At 41.7% G+C, this 22100-nt stretch overlaps 1 protein-coding gene across 1 annotated transcript in view; it reads left to right on the forward strand.

Moving 5' to 3' along the window:
* Positions 1-3084: 3084 nt before the first annotated feature.
* The window catches only part of mettl2a (methyltransferase 2A, methylcytidine), a 63370-nt gene continuing 44354 nt past the window's right edge, over positions 3085-22100 (forward strand). The window contains exons 1-3 of the mRNA XM_043675310.2: positions 3085-3370; positions 3908-3999; positions 5949-6349. Coding sequence (XP_043531245.1) covers positions 3273-3370; positions 3908-3999; positions 5949-6349 — 591 coding nt within the window. The 5' untranslated portion in view covers positions 3085-3272. The remainder of the gene's footprint in view (positions 3371-3907; positions 4000-5948; positions 6350-22100) is intronic.

Below are 22100 nucleotides of genomic sequence, written 5' to 3' on the forward strand. Positions count from 1 at the left end.
GTGTCCAGGTGCTAGTAATTAATAATTTGTAGCAATTTCTGTTGGAGAATGTTATTGAGCAATGGAATCTGCAGGTGGACAATACTATCATAGAGAGATAGTCGAGATAAAGATTAAACCACATCAAAAGGTCTTGTTCAATTAGGTAACTAATGGGCAGACGAGGCAGTAAAGAAAGCAGTCACAACAGGCTCTGAGCACTGGAAAGGTGCTGACTGCAGCTCGTGAAGAAGGGAAAGGTGTTAGCATCACATCGCATTCAGCAAAGCCTCATAAAATATACCATTAAAATGCTTGAGTGTTCTCTGTTGCAGAGGATGGGCAGATGTTGGCAGTGGAAAGGAATGAGAATCCATGTAACAAATTACTGTCAGTAATGTGCCCACATTGACCCAGTTAGACCAGTCTAGAACCGCAACTCACACCAGACCAGACCAAGGTGGCCATAGGAACAATTACAAATAGACTTCACAGGAGCCCTTTCACTGAGTCAGGGAGAAACAGCTCGTTGATCAAGAATGACTAGTTTAGGGGTTGGGTGAATCCTGTACAACATGAGATGTTCAATGAGAAATGTTGTACAAACAATAGTGGATGAGATAATCCCAAGATGGAGAATACCATAAAGATGGATCTAGATCAATGAACACATTTTACAGGATGACTGATTAAACATTAAGGAGTGATTAAGATGTGTCAAGTAATTCAGGAGACACAGAATTTTGGCCTTTATTACTTGGAATTTAAAAATAGGAAAATTTTATTACAACACAACAGAATGTTTTAGAGGCTGCACGAGGACTAGAGTACAATTTTGATCTCTTAGTTAAAAAAGATACACTGGCACTAAAGTCAGGTTCAAAAAAGATTCAATAGACTAATTCCTGCAATGAAGGGATCAACTTATTGAGAACAGCTAAACAAGTAAGGCCTTTACTCATTAACACTTAGAAAAATGATGGATGCTCTCTTGAAATAGACAAGGTTCTTATCGAACAAAAACAGAAGTTGCTGTAAAAGCTCAGCAGATCTGGAAGCAGCTGTGAAGAGAAATCATGTTAACATTTTGAGTCCAGTGACCCTTCCTCAGAGCTTTTCCAGCAACTTCTGTTTTTGTTTCTGATTTATAGCATCCACAGTTCTTTTGGTTTTTATTCAAGGTTTTGAAGGAACTTGAAACGGTAAATGATTCCACATGTGGAGGAATCTTGAACTGGAGGACAATTTTTTAAAACTGAGATGAGAGGGAATTTCTTCTCTCAGAGGTTAGCAAATGTTTGGAATTCTCTACCCCAAGGAGCATAGATTATTTAAATTACTTAAAGAGGTGATGAATAGATTTTTGAAATATTGAGGATTTGAGGTCTTAGGCAAACTTGAGGGGGCAGATTGGTTTACTGATGCTCCTGGTTTTTATGTTTATAGAAAGTTTGTAAGTAGCTGGGAATCAAACAAAATTTCAGGCCCCCTGCCACTGCAGAGTTTAGGCATAGCAGAGTCAATGCATAGGAAATAGAGAATTAGGAAAAGCCTCCCAGCAGATGACACAGGGATGGGTAGATCTGTTGCTCAGTATCCTGATGGGAGCAGTTGAGCCATACTCTCTAAGTGGCATGTCTTGTGGTAATAGATCTTTCCAAGTACCTCCTTAGGAGCTATTAACAATCAGACGATTCGACAGAAACTGTCGGATCCTCCTGGAAAAGTAACTGTGTGTGGCTTGTCTTTTATTGCCAATGCACTCAACTCCAACTGACTGAACCTAAAGGTAGGCTCGGGGTAGGGACAGCAACTTTGGGAATGATAATGAGAGTGATGGGCACACTCACAGATCAACAAACTTACCACAAATGTAACAACACTACACAATACCTTCCAAGTACTACTACAGAGGATACAGAACTCCAGAAAATGGAGCTTGTAAAAGATATTAAATGTTTATAGGATAATGTTCAATGTGAGCTGGTACGTGTTGTTCTGAACATCTTCAATACTGGTTCATAAGAATGGTATACCCCATGTATAGCTAATGCTCACTTGATTAATCTGTCATAGCACAGACACCATGGGCTGACCAACTACCAGCTCAGGGGCTTAACACATATATGAGATTAATGCAGAATGTGTTAGACATGATGTTACATTGATCTGCAATGAGGGAGTTATTATATGAGAGAACATAACATACAACAAATGCAATAGAGATAGTGAGAAACATCAAAATACTAGTTTAGGTAAATGCAGTGAAGGAACCTAGTTCAGTAGCATAACCCATCTGATATACAGAAGATATTACAATGGGAACTTGATCAATTGGGCAGCATGATGGCTGAGTGGTTAGTACTCCTACCTCACAGCACCAGGGACCCGGGTTTGATTCCAGCCTTGGGTGACTGTCTGTGTGGAGTTTGCACATTCCCTCCATATCTGCGTGGGTTTCCTCCCACAATCCAAAAGATGTGCAGGTTAGGTGCATTGACCATGCTAAATGGCCAAGTCAGGGATAAATATAGGGTAGGGAAATGCGTCTGGGTGGGTTACTCTTCGGAGGGTCGGTGTGGACTTGTTGGGCCAAAGGACCTGTTTCCATACTGTAGGGAATCTAATCTTTTATTTAAAAAAAGGGGCAATAGGCTGAGAAGTGGCAGATGGAGTTTAACTTGGAGGTACTTCATTTTGGTAAAATAAATAAGGGCAGGACTTATAACGTTAATGGTGGGGCCGTCGGTAGTGTTGACAAACAGAGAAACCTAAGGATTCAGGTACGTTATTCTTTGACACTCATGTCACAGGTAGACAGAGTGGTCAAGAAGTCGTTTAACACGGCAAATGGGACTAGATTAGGTTGGGCTATCTGGTTGGCATGGACGAGTTGGATCGAGTTTCAGTGCTGGACATCTCTATGATTCTATGCTAGCCCTCATTGCTCAGTCCATTGAGTATAAGAGTTGGGAAGTTACATTGAGGTTGCACAGCCACTTTTAGAATATTGTACAGTTCCGGTCACCCTACAATACTAAGGGCATGATTAAACTGGAGAGAGTTCAGAAAATATTTTCAGGATGTTGTCGGGACTAGAAGGTTTGAGTTATAAGAACAGGCAGGGACTTTTGGTCCTGGGTGGGTCGGAAGCTGAACTTCTGTAGCACCTCAAGGTTCCCACCTTCCTCCCAGCGTCACCGACAGGTCTTCCCCTATCCCGGCATGCCATTGCAGCCAAACCTGGAGGACCTCCCGCTCCTCCATGATCCCAGCATGCTTTGGGTTTTATCATGGCAGCGCTCATTCAGACAGAGTCTAAGCTTCAGAGACCGCAGTTTGGGAATCGGTACTTAACTGATGCGGATCGCGTTTTTCAGCATAATGCCTGGTAAGAATGTACGACACGTGGACAGAATCCTTGAGAGAGGATCCCCTTCTGCACTGGCCAAATTTGCATTGCCGTAGTTCTCCTATAAATGCTCCCCTGCACTGTGTACCGTTCATGTACCGTGCATTAGGATACTCAAATCTTCTTTTATTTCTCCATTTGTTTTCATGCTGAAGTATGAAGTTCACCGCTATCTCGCTCACGTGCATAACATTCCACTTTCCCAACTTTAGCACGCAAAATTAACCAACGTTTCACCTTCATGACACTCACAAATAAATTTTTAACTTCTTTCTTGGCGCGAAGGCTGTATTAATCGTCTATTTAGAGAAGTCGGATTTTTCTTTTACTATCAGTGTACTATCACGGCGTTATGTGCTAAGCATGTTGTATTGAACAGTACTGCATGTAGAAGTCACATGGTCCTTTCGCTGAAGGATATTAATTGCATTTTTGCCGTAATTCAGAAGCACAGTATTGTTTCCAATAGACAGGAGTTGCTGGATCGAATTGCTTTCATTTTCTCCTGTTATACAGGGATAATGTGGAGTGGTCTGAAGAACAAGAGGCTACAGCCAGGAAAAAAGTTGAGGAAAACTGTGCCCAGCTGGTTTCTTCAGAGAAACAAGGTGAGTGAATCACAGGAACTTGCCTTTCATAAGCCAACATCAGTTAAAGGAAAACCCTGAAAAAATTCTAAACAGCAGATGAGATATTTTATTGCTCCGTATACATTTGGCAAGTTGAACACACCATACTTAACCTCTGCCTATAAATGAACTCAATTTTCCAAGAATTGGGAACTTTCTTTGATATTCACACAAACAACTGGTAGCTATTTCATTATGCCATCATCAGCTGTCACAGTTGACAGTGCAATACACAGGATGACAACATCACAAGAGAATAACTGGTGCAAACAGTGGGAGTGATCATTACACATTTTAAAATCATCACTCACTACACAGCCTCAAAAATGAATCAAACCTGTGACTTGATGTGTAGAATCACTTTATGTATCCAACTAATTAGCAGCCGGTTATTGAAAGAATGAGGAAATTAATGTTGAGGCAGAGTAGATGATTTTATACAACTCCCAAAGAAAATTCCATGTCTATATCTCAAAAATGAAAGAAGTTGTGCAATTAGTGCATAGATCCTTATATTTCATATTGGACAATGTGTTAAAAGTAATCTTTGATTTTGTGTGCTTTTTAACATTTTACTCCAGTAGCGGTGTTCCAAAGAGATCAGAACTGGGTCCACTTTTGTCGTTAATATAAATGACTTGGATGAGAATATAGAAGGCATAGTTTGTATGTCTGCGGGTGACACCAAAATTGGTGGTATAGTGGACAGTGAACAAGATTATCCAAGATTACTAAGAGGTCTTGATCAATTGAATCAATGGGCTGAGGAGTGGCTGATGTAGTTTAATTTGGATAAATGTGAAGTATTGCATTATGGTCAAACAAACAAAGGCAAAACTTATACAGTGAACGTTGGTAGGCCCCTGGGTAGTGTTGTTGAGCAGAGAGACCTACGGATTCAGGTACACAATTCATTGAAATTAGTGTCACAGGTAGACAGGGTGTTAAAGAAGGTGTTTAGCATGCTTGCCTTTATTGCATAGACCTTTGAGTATAGGTGTTGGGAACACCATGTAGAGGTTGTATAGAATGTTGGTAAGGCCTCTTCTGGAGTACTGTGCATAGTTCTGGTCACCCTGTTATAGAAAGGTTATTTAAATTGGAGAGGGTTCAGAAAAGATTTACCAGAATGTTGCCTGAAATGGAGGGTTTGTGTTGTAAAAATACACTGGATAGGTGAAACCTTTTTCACTGGAGCATAGAAGATTGAGGGGGACTTATAGAGGTTTACGAAATCATGAGGGGCATAGATAAGGTGATAAACAAAGATATTCTCCCTAAGGTGGGCACGTTCGAAAGTAGGGGTCATATTTTTAAGGTGAGAGGAGGAAGATTTAAAAAGGATGTGAGGGGCAACTTTTTACAGTTGTTAGTGTGTGGAATGAACTGCCAGAGGAAATGGATGCAGGTAAAGTTACAGCATTTAAAAGATATTTGGATAAGTAAATGAATATGAAAGGTTTAAAAGGATTTGGGCCAAATGCAGGCAGGCAGGTAGGACCAGTTAACTTTGGAAGCTTGGTCGGCATGGATTAGTTGGACCGAATGGTTTGTTTTCCATGCTGTATGACTCTATCTCTGTGTCCTTCAGTCCCTGTCTGTCTGTGTCTGTTTGCTTTTCTCTACTTCATTTATGGTCAATGTTCCTTCCTTCCTTCCTTGATTTTATTCAAGACCTACTAGATAGTCTCCTACCCAAATACCTTCTTTTCCAGGATCTGAAAGGTTTGGAACTGTTTGTTTCTTTCAGTGTTGGCCGGAAAAGCTTTATAATTGAGGTCCACAGTGCTTTTCAGTTGATGTTTCAAACATAGACCTTGTAACCTCTAATTATGAATGTTAGTTGAATATTAGAGTATTGCTGTGATACATTAGGCTATAATAAAAATAATACTGTCCTTTTTAAATTTGGCTTGCTTTCCAAACAGCGGAGTACGAGAACAAGGCTAACAGTTACTGGAATGATTTTTACAAAATTCACGAGAACAGATTCTTCAAAGATCGTCACTGGCTTTTCACAGAGTTCCCTGAGTTGTTTCCCAATTGTAAGTCCTCTTTGGATAAATCTGGGCTGACTGCAGCAGCATCTGACCATAGCAAAACTGAATCCAGGAGCTGTCTTGACCAGACCATTGAAAATGACTTTCACTTACCCCAGATTGGTACAGAAGAGACAGAGCAGAATAATTTCAAAGTTGAGGTTGACAATGTGCAGGACAGCCAGAAAACAGACAGGCTTGTGGACTTGTCTTCAGGGAATATGCTGGGTGAGACAGGATTACCAGACACAAACCAAGCAGGAGCATCTGCAACACTCCGTATACTTGAGGTAATGTGGAATATTTTGTGATTATTTTACAGGTACATAAGTAGAATATACAGCACTGAACCAGGCCATTCAGTCACAATGGCCCAACTAGTATTATTGCTCACCTCAAGTCACTTATCATCTTATTGCATCTGACTATCATGAACCACTATTGCCTTCTGCCTAACACGTCTGCTCAGATTCTGATTAAATGCATCTGCACAATTCACTTCAACCAGTCCCTGTGGTATGGAGTTCCATATTTACACATGTTTTGCGGAAAGAATGTACTACTTAAGCACCCTAATTACTTAGTGCTTGACCATGCAGGATCATGTAATACTTCCCATGTCAAACAGGGGGCTCCAGACAGACAACTGGTCTGTGCTGTAATGGAAGCAGAATTTTCATTCTCTCTGTCTCCAATTGTTCAAAATGTGATTTCAGACATTTGGAGCAATGTAAATTTAAATTTGATGTTCTACTTTTAAGACTTCTTTATCTGCAATGTGAGAGATCAACTATTCCTTAATCTATTTCTCAAATAAGGATATGCTGTTTGTATGAAAAAAAAGTAGGATGCTTTGCTGCGTAACGAGGATCCAGTGTTAACCTCAGTTGGATTTATTTATTGGCAGAGCACGTCTTTCCATCTGTAATGTGAAGATGATGTCAAAAAATTCATTAGCTCTTGTGACTGTCCCATCATAAATACACAGGAACATCTAAAGTTTTTGCCAGGGCTACCACCACTGTACTTGCAGTTTCTGAAACTAATATTGAAAGCAACTAGTGGGAGGAATAGCAGGTTATCAAAGTTGAAAAAAGTATCTGGAACAGTAGAAAAGCCTGTTTCTGTCAAAAAAAAATTATATTGTATCAAATGTGCAAGAAACAATTCTGAAGAAGCTATTTTAAACTCCTGCATAAACTAAGGGAGTACTGCATTGTTGGAGATGCCATCTTTCAGATGAGGTGTTGATTGACCCAAGGCCCATCAGTGGATGTGGATTATCTCCACATTTGGAGATGAACAGGGAGTTTTCCCTGGTGACATGACCAATATTTAGTTTACAGTCATTGCCAAAATAAATTAGATGGTCAAGGTGTATAACTGTTTATGGGAGCTGCTCTGTGCAAATTGATGACTATACTGGGGAGGCAATGACAAAGTGATAATGCCACTGGACTAGAAATCCAGAGTCCCAGGCTAATGCCCTGGGAACGTGGGTTCGAATTCCAACGTGACCGATAATGAAATTTTAGATTACATCATTAGATTACATTACATTACATTACATTACATTACAGTGTGGAAACAGGCCCTTCGGCCCAACAAGTCCACACCGACCCGCCGAAGCGAAACCCACCCATACCCCTACATTTACCCCTTACCTAACACTGCGGGCAATTTAGCATGGCCAATTCACCTGACCCTGCACATCTTTTGGACTGTGGGAGGAAACCGGAGCACCCGGAGGAAACCCACGCAGACACGGGGAGAACGTGCAAACTCCACACAGTCAGTCGCCTGAGGCGGGAATTGAACCCGGGTCTCAGGTGCTGTGAGGCAGCAGTGCTAACCACTGTGCCACCGTGCTGTCCACAAATTTGAATTCAGTTTTACTAAAAGCTGTAATTATGGTGACTATTAAACCTATCTAGTTTTTCTTTTACTGAAGGAAGCTGCCATCCTAACCTGATTTGGTCTACATGTGACTCCAGATCCATCATAATATAGTTGACTCTTAAATGCCATTTGGGCAACTCGGATGAGCAATAAACACCCATATCCCATGAAGAAAAAAATGTTTCTAAAGCACTTTTGGACATGTTGAGATCCTAAAAGATTTAAATATAACCAAAAGGTCTGTCTGATGTGAAGTATTTGAGAAGCAAAAGAAACCAGATAAACAGCAGCATGTTTAAATTAATCACTGATTTTAGCTACGCATGGGAACATTTTAACTTTTAGAGGGAAGGAGGCTGAAGTGCAGCTCTAACTACAGCACCTATGGGACCAAGAGTTGATGGAATAGTGGTTGATCAAGAAGTCCACATAATCAATATAAAGCACACAGTAAGTAATAGAAATGTAATGCAGGGGGTATACACTGTGATACTTTACTTATAACATAAATCACTTAAATAATAATGCAACTTTGCCTTAAATAAAACTTACCAGCAAAGAACCTTCTCATATCCTCAACTGACTAGGCGGACATTATGGAGATCGCAATAATACAGTCAATCTCTAATAGTTCAGCTAATGTTTTGCCTGTTTACCAAGTGTGCAGGTTAACACAAAGTTTGCTGTAATTTATACAGACTGTAGTGAGCAGGCTGATTTGTCTCAGTTGATTGGAGAGAGTTGGAAAAGTTAGAGAAAGATTTTCTAACTTTTAAATAGAATGCATCATATTTCCAAAGTAGAACGATTGTCAGATGATCTGTAATGGTCACCTCTAGCCCATTAGCTTTATTTTCCATTGCAGCACTGAGTTAGTAAATCTGAGCTACAGCGACAGTTGGGATCCTACATTGACTGAGCATTGAACTTGCCTTGTGTAAGAGGATATTCGATCAGGCACTTGCCTTTCAATATCAAATGACCTCCATTTGAAGCGTGGACAGGATTTCATCTGGCCCCAAGTATGGTGAAAGAACCCCTCAGACACATGTTGCACCTTGTGTGAAGGATGATGAATTCCCAATGCCTGTGTCATTGCACCCCAATATATTTCCTTCTAGAGGAATGATCAAAATACCAAACAATACGTTTGTCTCATGTTGGAAGTCAGTGTCAAGCCTTGTGACTTGAGTAGGAATATAAAGGGACCAAAAGATTTTATTACAATCTGTAGCCTGAAAATTATCATTAGCACTTATACCTTTGATATTATTGTAAAGCCCTCCCTTCACAGATTATCCAACCTTTGTTTACACTACCACAATTTCTGATGACCCTCAGTGTCTGTGTCAGTAACTTATCCTGTATGTGAATCTGTAACTTGTCATCACTGGACAGACAAGATGTATGTTACTTCAGTCCCTAATTACAGGTTCCTGTGGCTTTCTTTTTGTGTGTCTTATGCTGAGCCTTTTGCACAATGTCACCTTTGTGTTGTTTTGTGGGAAAGGTCACAACTTTGTTAGTTTTCTTCATCAGAAGCAACAGATGCTTTTTGAAAAGGCACACTCGAGAAGGCTATACCCAACAGAACGATGCTGATAGGAATAGGTGCTTAGATCTTCATGTTAGCTCCAGCTCTGTAATAACGCAGCTACTGCATCTTGCTTTGAATGTAATCCCTGTAAAGTTGCTTGCTTTATTTTAAAACATTTTTTAAAACCATCTTCAGTTTAAAGTCAATAGTTGAAATATGGGGAGAACATCTGTCTTTATTTTTCAAACATTATTTTAGAACATAAGAACATTACAGCACAGAACAGGCCCTTCGGCCCACGACGTTGTGCCAAACATTTGTCCTAGCTTAAGCACCCATCCATGTACCTATCCAATTGCCGCTTAAAGATCACCAATGATTCTGACTCTGCCACTCCCACAGGCAGCGCATTCCATGCCCCCACCACTCTGGCTAAAGAACCTACCCCTGACATCCCCCCCTGTATCTTCCACCCTTCACCTTAAATTTATGTCCCCTTGTAACACTCTGTTGTACCCGGGGAAAAAGTTTCTGACTGTCTACTCTATCTATTCCTCTGATCATCTTATAAACGTCTATCAAGTCACCCCTCATCCTTCGCTGTTCCAATGAGAAAAGGCCTAGCACTCTTAACCTATCCTCGTACGACCTATTCTCCATTCCAGGCAACATCCTGGTAAATCTCCTCTGTACCCTCTCCAAAGCTTCCACATCTTTCCCAAAGTGAGGCGACCAGAACTGCACACAGTACTCCAAATGTGGCCTTACCAAGGTCCTGTACAGCTGCAACATCACCTCACGACTCTTGAATTCAATCCCTCTGCTAATGAACGCTAATACACCATAGGCCTTCTTACAAGCTCTATCCACCTGAATGGCAACTTTCAAAGAGCTATGAACATAGACCCCAAGAGCCCTCTGCTCCTCCACCTTACTAAGAACCCTACCGTTAACCCTGTATTCCGCATTCTTATTTGTCCTTCCAAAATGGACAACCTCACACTTGACAGGGTTGAACTCCATCTGCCACTCCTCAGCCCAGCATCATATCTAAAAGAAAATGTTACTGTTTCGATTCTAGGTGAAGTGGGGAAATTCCTTAATATGAAGAATTTCAGAGAATAGGCTGGATCCACAATGTCAGACAGCCGGCAGCACGGAAATGATCATAAGAGAACCCCACCACTGTGGAAATTACATGATATCAGATTCAGATTGTCAAAGCCTACAGGAAGGGACTACTATCACTGACCCAGAATTTGATATACATATCCAAATTCAGTGGTGAAAATTATTTATAAATAATGCTTTTATTTCAAATTCTCCAAACACGAGCGATTTTATTGATCATGAATGTTATGATGAGATGATTGCACATTTAATCTGTCAAGCTTGTGCTGGTTGAGGGAGAGATGTTAGGCAGAACTCTAGGAGAATTAGGATAACCTCTCCAATTCAGTAGTACATTGCAATTCCACCTTGGTCAACTCCATTACAATGAGCAGTAAAAAGTGCCTAGCTCGGTTTATAGGAATTAGATTTACCCAATTTTGATCTTTAATCTTCTGGATGTGCCTGTTCTGATGGAGGTTTGCTCTTTGACCTTTCAGGTTTTCCAAAATTAGAACACAGAACAGGACCTACTCTAAGATCAGACTAACCTACATACCCTTTATTGTACTGTCTTCCATGTGCCTACACAAGAGTCACTTAAGTGTCCCTCATGTATCTGACTCTATTACCACTGCTGGCAGTGCATTCCATAACCTATCTCTGACATCTCCCCTAAACCTTGCTTCAATTACCTTCAAATTATGCCCCCTTGTGATAGACATTTCCACCATGGGAAAAGGTCTCTAGCTATCCATCCTATCTATGTCTCTCAATATCTTGTACACCTCTATCAAGTCACTTCTCATCCTTCTTCGCTCCAATGAGAAAAGTCCGCGCTCCCTCAAACTTTCTTCATAAGATGTGCCCTCCAGTCCAGGCAGCATCCTGGTAAAACTCTGCACCCTCTCTAAAGCTTCCTATAATGAGGTGACCTGAACTGAACACAATATTCCAAGTGTGGTCTAACCAGGGTTCTATAGAGCTGCAGCATAACCTTGTGACTCTTAAACTCAATCCCTCAACCAATGAAAGCCAAAGCACTATACGCCTTCTTAACAACCCTATCAACTTAAATAGCAACTTTGAGGGATCTATGGACATGAACCCCAAGATCCTTCTGTTCCTCCACACTGCCCAAAAATCCTGCCTTTACCTCTGTATTCTGCATTCAAATTTAACCTTCCAAAGTGAATCACTTCACACTTTTCCAGATTGAATTCCATCTGCCACTTATCAGCCCAGTTCTGCATTCTGTCAATGTCGTATTGCAACCTACAACAGCCCTCCAAACTATCCACAACACCACCAATCTTCATGTCATCGGAAAACTTACTAACTCACCCTTCCATTTCCTCATCCAAATCAGTTGTAAAAATCACAAAGAGCAGACATCCCAGAACCGATCCCAGCAGAACACCACTGGTCACCGAGCTCAAGTCTGAATACATTTCATCTACCACCACCCTCTGTCTTCTATGGGCTAGCCAATTCTGTATCCAGACAGCCAGATTTCCTTGTGTCCTATGCCTCTTTACTTTCTGAATGAACCTATCATGGGGAACCTTATCAAATGACTTGTTAAAATCTGTGTACACCACATCCATTGCTCTACCTTCATCAATACATTTTGTCACATGCTCAAAGAATTCAATAAGCTTTGTGACTGACTATCTGTAATCAAACTATGGTTTTCCAAGTAATCATGAATCTTGTCTCTCAGAATCCTCTCCAATACTTTGCCCACCACTGACATAAGACTGATGGTCTGTAATTCCCAGGATTATCCCTATTCCCTTTCTTGAATAAGGGAATAACATTTGCCATCCTCCAATCATTGGGTATTATTCTAGTGGACAGTGAGGACGCAAAGATCATTGCCAAAGGCACAGCGATCTCTTCCCATATCCGAGTTTTGAGAAGGTTTGTAGCTCAGGTTGAGGTTTTGGATGTAAGTTTCCTTGCTGAGCTGGAAGGTTTTCAGATGTTTAATCACCATACGAGGTAACATCATCATGAGCCTCCGGTGAAGCACTTTTTATTTATTTGTTTAAGTTTCCTTGGGTTGATGATGCCATTTCCTGTGGTGATGTTATTTCCTGTTCTTTTTATAAGGGGTGGTAAATGGGATCCAAGTCAGTGTGTTTGTTGATAGAGTTCCAGTTGGAGTGTCATGCTTCTAGGAATTCTCGCTCATGTCTCTGTTTGGCTTGAAGTGGTGTCCTTCGTCATCTGTGTGTAAAGATACTAGTGAGAGTGGGTAACGTCTTTTTGTGGCTGGTTGATGTATCCTGGTGGCTAGTTTTCTGCCTGTTTGTCCAATGTAGTGTTTGTTGCAGTTCGTGCAAGGTATTTTGTAAATCACATTAGTTTTGCTTGTTGTCTGTATGGGGTCTTTCAAGTTCATTAGCTGTTGTTTTAGTGTGTTGGTGGGTTTGTGGGCTACCATGATGTTTAACTATATTGGTATAGCATTGAGTATAGGAGTTGGGATGTCATGTTTTGAATATACAAGACATTGGTGAAGCTACTTTTAGTGTACAATTCAGGTCACCCTGCTCTAGGAAGAATTTTGTAAAACAAGAAAGGGTACAGAAAAAAATTACAAGGATGTTACTGGGATTGGAGAGTTTGAGTTATCACAAGAGGTTGGATAGGCATTGGTGACACTGCACCTGATGTATTGTGCACCGTTTTGGTCCCCTAATTTGAGGAAAGATACCTTATTGGAGGCAGTTCAGATGAGGTTCACGTATTGATCCTAGAGAAGAGTTTGTTGTATGAAGAGAAATTGAATGGTTTAGTCCTACACACTCTGGAATTTTAGAAAAATGAGGGGAGATCAAATTGAGCTATTCGAGATGATAAAAGATGTGAATAAAATAGACATGGAGCAGATGCTCCTCTTGTGGGGCACTTTAGGGTGAAAGGTCTTAGGATAAGGGGTAGCAAATTCAAAACAGAGTTGAGGAGAAACCACTCCTCCCGAAGGGTTGTGAATCTGTGGAGTTTGCAACCCCAAGTGCAGTGTACGCTGGGACAGTGAGTAAATTTAAGGTGTTAGACAGATTTTTAATTGGAACGGGTTGAAGTGATATGGAGAGAAGGCAGGAAAATGGGGGTAAGGAGCATGTCAGCCATGATCAAATGACGGAGCAGACTCGATGGGCTGAATGACCTAATTCTGCTCCTATATCTTATGAACTTATAAGGCTGAGACTTTTCACTGGAACATGTGAAGCTGAGGGGTGACCTTATAGAGGTTTTAACATAATGAGGGGAATAGGAGGTGCAGTGGACAGCGAAGAAGGTTACCTCAGATTATAACGGGATCTTGATCAGATGGGCCAATGGGCTGAAAAGTAGCAGATGGAGTTTAATTTAGATAAATGTGAGGTGCTACATTTTGGGAAAGCAAATATTAGCAGGACTTGTACACTTAATGGTAAGGTCCTAGGGAGTGTTGCTGAACAGAGAGACCTTGGAGTGCAGGTTCATAGCTAATGTTGGACCGAAGGGTCTGTTTCCGTGCTGTACATCTCTGTGACTCTATAAGATGAATAGCCACAAAGTCTTTTCCTAAGGACAGGGAAGTCCATAACTAGAGGGTATAGATTTAAGGTAAGAAAGAAAAGATTCAAAAGGGAACTGAGGAACAGCTTTTTCGTGCAGAGGGTAATACATGTATGGAACGAGCTGCCAGAGAAAGCAGTAGAGGCAGGTACAGTTGCAATGTTGAAAAGGTATTTGGACAGACACATAGGAAAGGTTTAGAGGGATATGGACCAGATGCAGGCAAATGGGACTACTTCAGTTTCGGAAATGTGGTCAGCATGGACGAGTTGAACCAAAGGGTCGGTTTCCGTGATGTATCCAATATAAAACAATACTCTGAACCAAGCTCCTTACAGATTGCTTCTTCCGTGATTATTCTGTTTTGTGGTTGTTGGAGCAACTGTCTTCTCTTGAACATTTATGGCCTTTTCCCTTTCTGTCCTTATTCTAATTTCTTTGGTGCATCTTCCATGGGCAAGTATTAGAATTTCTAAATACTTGAATTCTGGCACTTTTTAAAATTCAGTATGTGAGATATAGGTGTTGCTGGCTGACCAGCATTATTGCCCATCCCCTGTTGCCATTGGGAAGGGGGTGTTAACCTACCTTCTTGAACCACTACAGTTCACCTGCTGTGGGTTGACTCTCAGTAGCAATAGGGAGGAAATTCCAGGACTTTGACACAGCCACAATGAAGGAATGGCGATATATTTCCAGGACAGCGTGGTGAGTGGCTGAGAGGAGAATTTGAAGGTGGTAGTGTTCCCATGTATCTGCTGCCCATGTCTTTCTGCCATGAAGTGGTTATGGGTTTGGAAGATGCTTTCTGAGTATCTTTGGTGAATTTCTACAGTGCATCTTGTAGATCGTACATACTGCTGCTACTGAGCGTAAGTGGTGGAGGGAGTGGACATTTGTGGATCCGCTGCCAATCAAGTGGGCTGCTTTGTCCTGAATGGCGTCATGTTTCTTGAGTGTTGTTGAAACTGCATCCATCCAGACAAATGGGGAGTGTTCCATCACATTCTTGACTTGTGCCTTGTAAATGATGGACAAGCTTTGGGGAGTCAGGAGGTGAGTTGTTTGCCATACCATTCCTAGCCTCCGACCTGCTCTTGTAGCCACTATGTTGATGTGGTGAGTCCAGTTGAGTTTCTCGTCAATGGTAACCTCTAGGTTGTCGATGGTGGGAATTCAGTGATGGTAACTCTATTGAAATGCACGAATGTTACAGCCCAAGGCAGAATATATTCAAGTTAAAGTCATAAGATGACCATCACAGCACTAAAAGAGGACCATTTATCAAGCACCAGTTATCAAGCACCTATCTGCTCTACTCCTGTTTTCCAATACTTAACCCAAAGCATTGTAAACAATGTAATTTTAAGTGGTTATTTAAATATATCTCAAATGGTCTGATTGTTCCTGGCTCTACCACCCTTTCAGGCAGATACCCAACACCCTATGGGTGAAAAGACTCTTCCTTAAATTCCCTCTAAATTTTCTGCTCCTTGCCCTAAGGGGATGCCCCTCGTTGTTTAGCCCTCTACTAAGGGGAAACATTTCCATCCTATCTGTGCCCCTAAATTTTGCACACCAGTTTCCCCCTCAGCCTCTCTGCACCAAGGAAAACAAGCCCACCCTGTATAGGTCTCTTCATAGTTGAATTGCTGTAGCCCAAGCAACTTTCTGGTGAATCTCGCTGGCACTCCTCTCCTGTGTGGACCAGAACTGCACACAGTAGTCCAGTTGTAGACTGATTAATGTAATTTCCAGCTCCATCAAAACCTCCTTGCTCGTATATTCAGTGCCTCATCTAATAAAGACAAGTGTCCTATGTAGAGTCATAGAGTTATACAGCATGAAGCAGACCCTTTGATCCAGCTTGTCTGTGCCGAACAAGTATCCTAGACCAACTGATCTAGTCCCATTTGCCAGCATTTGGCCCATATCTCTCTATCCCCTTTCCTATTCTTGTACCCATCCAGATACATTTTAAATGTTGTAATTGTACCTGCCTCCACCACCACCTCTGTCAGCTCATTTTATACACACACCAATCTCTACATGAAAAGGTTGCAGCTCAGGTCCCTTTAAATCTTTCCCATCATACTTTAAATCTATGCACTCTAGCTTGGGACTTCCCTACCCTGGGAAAAAGACCTTGGCTGTTAACCCTATCCATGGCCCTCATGATTTTATAAATCTCTAGAAGGTAATCCCTCAGCCTCTGATGCTTCAGGGAAAATAGCCCTGGCCTATTCAGCCTCTTCCAATACCTCAAACTCTTGTAAATCTTTTCTGAACTTTTTCAAGCTTAATAACATCTTTCCTAAAACAGAGATCAGAATTGAACACTGTCTTCTAAAAGTGGCCCCTTGTGCAGCTACAACTCAGTGTCCTAACTCCTATACTCGAAGCTGTCTTATTAACTACTTATCCAACTCTTTTGTTTCCTTCAAGCATCTATGGACATACACGCCAAGATCACTCTGATCTTTTGTACTTTCTTGTACATTCATCTTGTACTCCCCTGCCTTGTTAGATTTCTCAAAATGCATCATCTCAACTTCAAGATTAAATTCCATTTGCTACTGACATGGAGTATAAGGCTTTCCTCCTCTATATTTACTGTACCACCAATATTTGTGTCACCTGCTGATTGTGCCTCCTCAATTTGTGCCTAGATCATTAAAGTATATTACAAACATTACAAACAAGGGACTCATAGAATGTAACAGCGCAGTACAGGCCCTTAATGTTGCGCCGACCTGTGAAACCAATCTAAAGCCCATCTATCCTAATCTATTCCATTATCATTCATATGTTTATCCAATGACAGTTAAATGCCCTTAACGTTGGCGAGTCCATTACTGTTGCAGGCAGGGCATTCCACTTGCTCAGAGGGTTCTCTGAGCAAAGAACCTACCTCTGACATCTGTCCTATATTTATCACTCTTCAATTTAAAGCTGTGTCCCCTTGTGCGAGCAATCACCATCCGAGGAAAAAGGCTCTCTGTCCACACTATCTAATCCTCTTATCATCCTGTATGTCTCTATTAAGTCACCTCTTAACCACCTTCTCTCTAATGAAAACAGCCTCAAGTCCCTCAGCCTTTCCTCATAAGACCTTCTCTCCATACCAGGCAATATCTTTTGCACCCTTTCCAATGCTTCCACATCCTTTCTATAGTGCGGCGAGCAGAACTGTACGCAGTACTCCAAGTGCGGCTGCACCAGAGTTTTGTACAGCCGCAACATGACCTCATGGCTCTGAAACTCAGTTCCTCTACCAATAAAAGCTAATACACCGTACGCCTTCTTAACAACCCTATCAACCTGGTTGGCAACTTTCAGGGATCTATGCACATGGACACCAAGATCTCTCTGCTCATCCACACTATCCAGAATCTTACCATTAGCCCAGTACACTGTATTCCTGTTGCTCCTTCCAAAGTGAATCACCTCTCACTTTTCCGCATTAAACTCCATTTGCCATCCCTCTGCCCAGCTTTGCAGCTTATCTATATGGCTCTGTAACCTGCAACATCCTTCGGCACTGTCCACAACTCCACTGACTTTAGTGTCATCCGCAAATTTATTAACCTATTCTTCTACACCATCATCCAAGTCATTTATAAAAATGACAAACAGCAGTGGCCCCAAAACAGATCCTTGCTGTACGCCACTAGTAACTGAAATCCAGGATGAACATTTCCTATCAACCACAACCCTCTTCTTACAGCTAGCTAATTTCTGATCCAAACTGCAAAATCACCCTCAATCCCATGCCTCAGTATTTTCTGCAATAGCCTACCTTGGGGAACCTTATCAAACGCTTTACTGAAATCAAGCCTTGGAATTGACCACTGGATACAGGCTTCTAGATACAAAAACAATACTGTGCGTTCTGCCACAAAACCAGTTTTGATTCCAATTTGCCAAAATTGCTTTTGCCTGTTAAGCAGTCTGCCATGTGACACCTTGTCAAAAGCCTTATGGAAGCATAAGCAGATTGCATCCATTGCACTACCCTCACTTGCATGCACCACTTCAAAACACTTCATCAAACTTGACAGAAATTATCTTCCCTGACCAAACTATGTTGATTATCTTTCATTAATCTTTGCCTCTTCAGGTTGAAATTAATTCTGTCCTTTAGAACTTTTCCAAGCTTCCCTACCATTGATGTTTGATTCACTGGCTTGTCGTTCCTGGTTCATTCATACCATCCTTCTGAAATAATGTGAACACGTTAGCTGTTCTCCAGTCCCCTGTCACCTCTCTGAGGTCAGAGAAGATTTGAAAGTGAATGTCAGTTCATCCTATTCTCCTCCCTTGCCTCCCACAGCATCTTGGGATATATCTTATTTGGACCTAGGGATGCGTCCAATTTTAAGCCCGCAAAAACCCCTGCCCTCAATTGTGATTTGTTCAAGTGTTACTTGGTTCTTCCAATCTGATTTTCACGCCTACATTGTCTTTCTCCATGGTGAAGCAGAGGGAAATTACTCATTTAAAACCTCATCCATGTCTCCTGGCTCCGTCCTCTCATTGCTGCTTTGGTCCCTGCTGGGCCCTGCTCTTTCCCTAGTTATTCTCTTCCCCCTTAATGTTCTGATAAACTGCCTTTGGACTTATTCACCCCATCAATGTTTTCTCACATTCTCTCTTTGCTTTTCTGATTTTTAATTAACAGCCTGTACTTTTTATTCATCTTTAGGATGCATATATCCTCACCATCCACCATATGCTTTTTTTTGCTTCTCCAATCCTGTACGTTCCTGAACATTCAGGGGTTCTCTGGACATGTTTACTTCTCGCTTCATCTTTATGGGAACTTGTTGGTCAGCATTCTCTATTCTGTCTGAAAGACCCCCACTGCTCAGAAGTGGATTTACTTACAAGTAGCTACTCCCAGTCCACTTTGGCCAGATCTTGTCTTATATTAAAACCTCTCCAACTGAAGGGCTCCTGCCCGAAATATTGATTTTCCTGCTCCTCGGATGTTGCCTGACTTGCTGTGCTTTTCCAGCACCAATTTAGTCTGCAGTCCTCACTTTCGCCTTATTATTAAAACCAGCCTTTCCAATTCAGAACCATTATTTCTGGTCCATTTTTATCATTTTCCATAACTCCAAGTATTCTTTTTTCGTAAAGCCACCTGACTATTAGGCTGCTCTCTTATTAGAGATTAGATTACATTACATTACATTACATTACATTACAGTGTGGAAACAGGCCCTTCGGCCCAACAAGTCCACACCGACCCGCCGAAGCGCAACCCACCCATATCCCTACGTTTGTCCCTTACCTAACACTACGGGCAATTTAGCATGGCCAATTCACCTGACCTGCACATCTTTGGACTGTGGGAGGAAACCGGAGCACCCGGAGGAAACCCACGCAGACACGGGAGAATGTGCAAACTCCACACAGTCAGTCGCCTGAGGCGGGAATTGAACCCGGGTCTCTGGCGCTGCGAGGCAGCAGTGCTAACCACTGTGCCACGTGCCGCCCACACGTTATGACTAGTGGTGGTCTAACCTGAGGGCCACTACACCTTGGGTAAGGGGAGAGGTTGAGAAGGAGAGTCCTTCGTGGTAACTGTTGGCATCGCTCTGAATCACAAACCGTTTGCCAGATAACTGAGCTAACGGATCCCTAATGTTTGGTAGTTTTGAGGTTATGTGTCACTTTGTTTTTGTCAACGTTCTCTTTCATTCTAAAGTCCCCGCCTGCTGTTAATGTTTTAACTAGTAGAGCATGTATGCTTCTTCTGTGCTTGCTGCAAACACTTTGTCAGCTGCAAATATAACTGATGTTATCATTCAAGCTCTAACCTTAACACCAGATTCTGTTTCTTCAAACAGTTTTTTTGATCATTACTTCCGCAGAGACATTGAAAAGAACTCTTAATAAACAATAAGCTCTTCTTCCACTCGCTCGTGATCCCCAGTCTATATTTGCTATTCTCACTGTTACCATTAGTCCCTATATGTTTCTAAAGAGTTGTCGATATCCCCATTTCATTTTCAGCATTGTCAAGGGTTTGATTCGGTCAACCAAATCAGATTTTGTTTTCTCAAAATCCACAAAACAAATATATGGATTCCTGTCTAAGCTGTTTTATTTCCTTATAAATAAACATGTGAAACAAGAATTAAAAATTAGACTCCATGCAGTGAGTAGAATATATCTTTATGGAATAGTACACAATAATATCACTTTGCATGATTTCCTGATATCAGTGGGTGTTCTTGCTTTACATGAACAGAATTAATTCAGATAAAATCTCATCCTGCTGCCTTCTAACTTGGTGCTTTGATGAAACCCAGCCATTTTATCTTGCTGTTTAAAAACCTTGCTTACCTGTGCCCTACGAGACCAGAGACTGCTTTATATAAGGAATACAGCAAGTTAACACGCAGGTGAAGCAAGCAATTAAGAAAGCAAATGGGATTGGAGTACCAAAGTGAAGTCTTGCTGTAGATGCATTGTGTTATTTGGATTACAGTGTGCAGTTTCTCTCTGTTTAAGAAAGGATATCCTTGTATTGGAGGTGGTAAAGCAAACTTTGATTAAATTGACCCCTGCAATGACTGGGAGAAATTGGACCTATACCCTCTGGAGTTGAAAAGAATGACAGATAATCTCATTAAAGTAGAGGAGGCAATAGCCTGGTGGTATTACCACTAGATTATTAATCCAAAACTCAGTTAATGTTCTGGGGACCCAGCTTCGAATCCTTCATTTGCAGCAACAGTGGCAGCGGGGAGCACGAGGGGCTGCGTGGCAGCGGTCATATTGCGCTCTGGGGAGGTGAGTAAACCCGAGACACTACGTGTGTAATGTCTCCCACCTGCCTTCCTCCTCCAACAAAAAAAAACTCTGGTGTGTTGATATGGTAAGTTTTCTCAATTTTCTTTTTTATTGGTTTAAAAAAAACATTTATTTTCCTTTTTTCCAATTAATTTATCTATTATTTCATATTATAGTTGTACTAAGTTAAGCTTAAGATTAAAAATGGCAGGAGATTTCAGACCTGTGTTACACTCCTCTTGCTCAACATGGGAGCTCAGGGACACGGCTGATGTCCCTGACTCCTCCAAATGCAGGAAGTGTGTCTTGTTAGACTACATGACGGCTCTGAAGCTGCAGGTGGACTCACTTTGAAGGCGATGCTGAGGAGGTCGCGAATTGGTCACACCACAGATTAGGATTGGTGAGGGAGAAAGGGAATGGGTGACCAAAAGGCAGAGAAAGAGCAGGAAGGCAGTGCCGATGTCCCCTGCGGTCATCTCCCACCAAAACAGGTAAACCACTTTGGATACTGTTGGGGGAGATGGCTCAGTAGGGAAAGACAGCAGTAGCCAGGTTCATGGAACCATGGTTAGCTCTGCTGTTTAGAAGGGCAGGAAAAAAGAGTGGAAGGGCTATAGTCATAGGGAATTCAGTTGTAAGGGGAGTAGATAGACTGTTTTGAAGTTTAAAACGAGACTCCTGAATGGTATGTTACCTCCCAGGTGCATGGACCAAGGATGACTCAGATCGGCTGCAGAAAACTCTGAAGGGGGAAGGTGAACAGCCAGCTGTTTTGGTGCATATAGGAGCCATTGATATAGATAATAAATAGGATGAGGTCCTACAAGCAGAATTTAGGGAGTTAGGAGCCAAGTTAAAAAGTAGGACATCAGAGTTAGTAATCTCAGGATTGCTACCAGTCTCACTTGCTAGTCGGAGTAGAAATGGAAGACTAGGCAGGATGAATGCGTGGCTTGAGAGATGGTGCAGGAGGGAGGGGTTCAGATTTGTGGGACATTGGGACCAGTTCTGGGGGAGGTGAGACTATTACAAATTGGACAGTCTATACCCGGGCCGGACTGGAACAAGTGTCCTTGGGGCTGCTTTTGCTAACGCTGTTGGCGTGAGTTTAAACT

The sequence above is a fragment of the Chiloscyllium plagiosum genome, unplaced genomic scaffold (assembly GCF_037043375.1).
Source record: "Chiloscyllium plagiosum isolate Xiang-an unplaced genomic scaffold, Cpla_swu_hap1 HiC_scaffold_32, whole genome shotgun sequence".
Lineage (NCBI taxonomy): Eukaryota > Metazoa > Chordata > Chondrichthyes > Orectolobiformes > Hemiscylliidae > Chiloscyllium > Chiloscyllium plagiosum.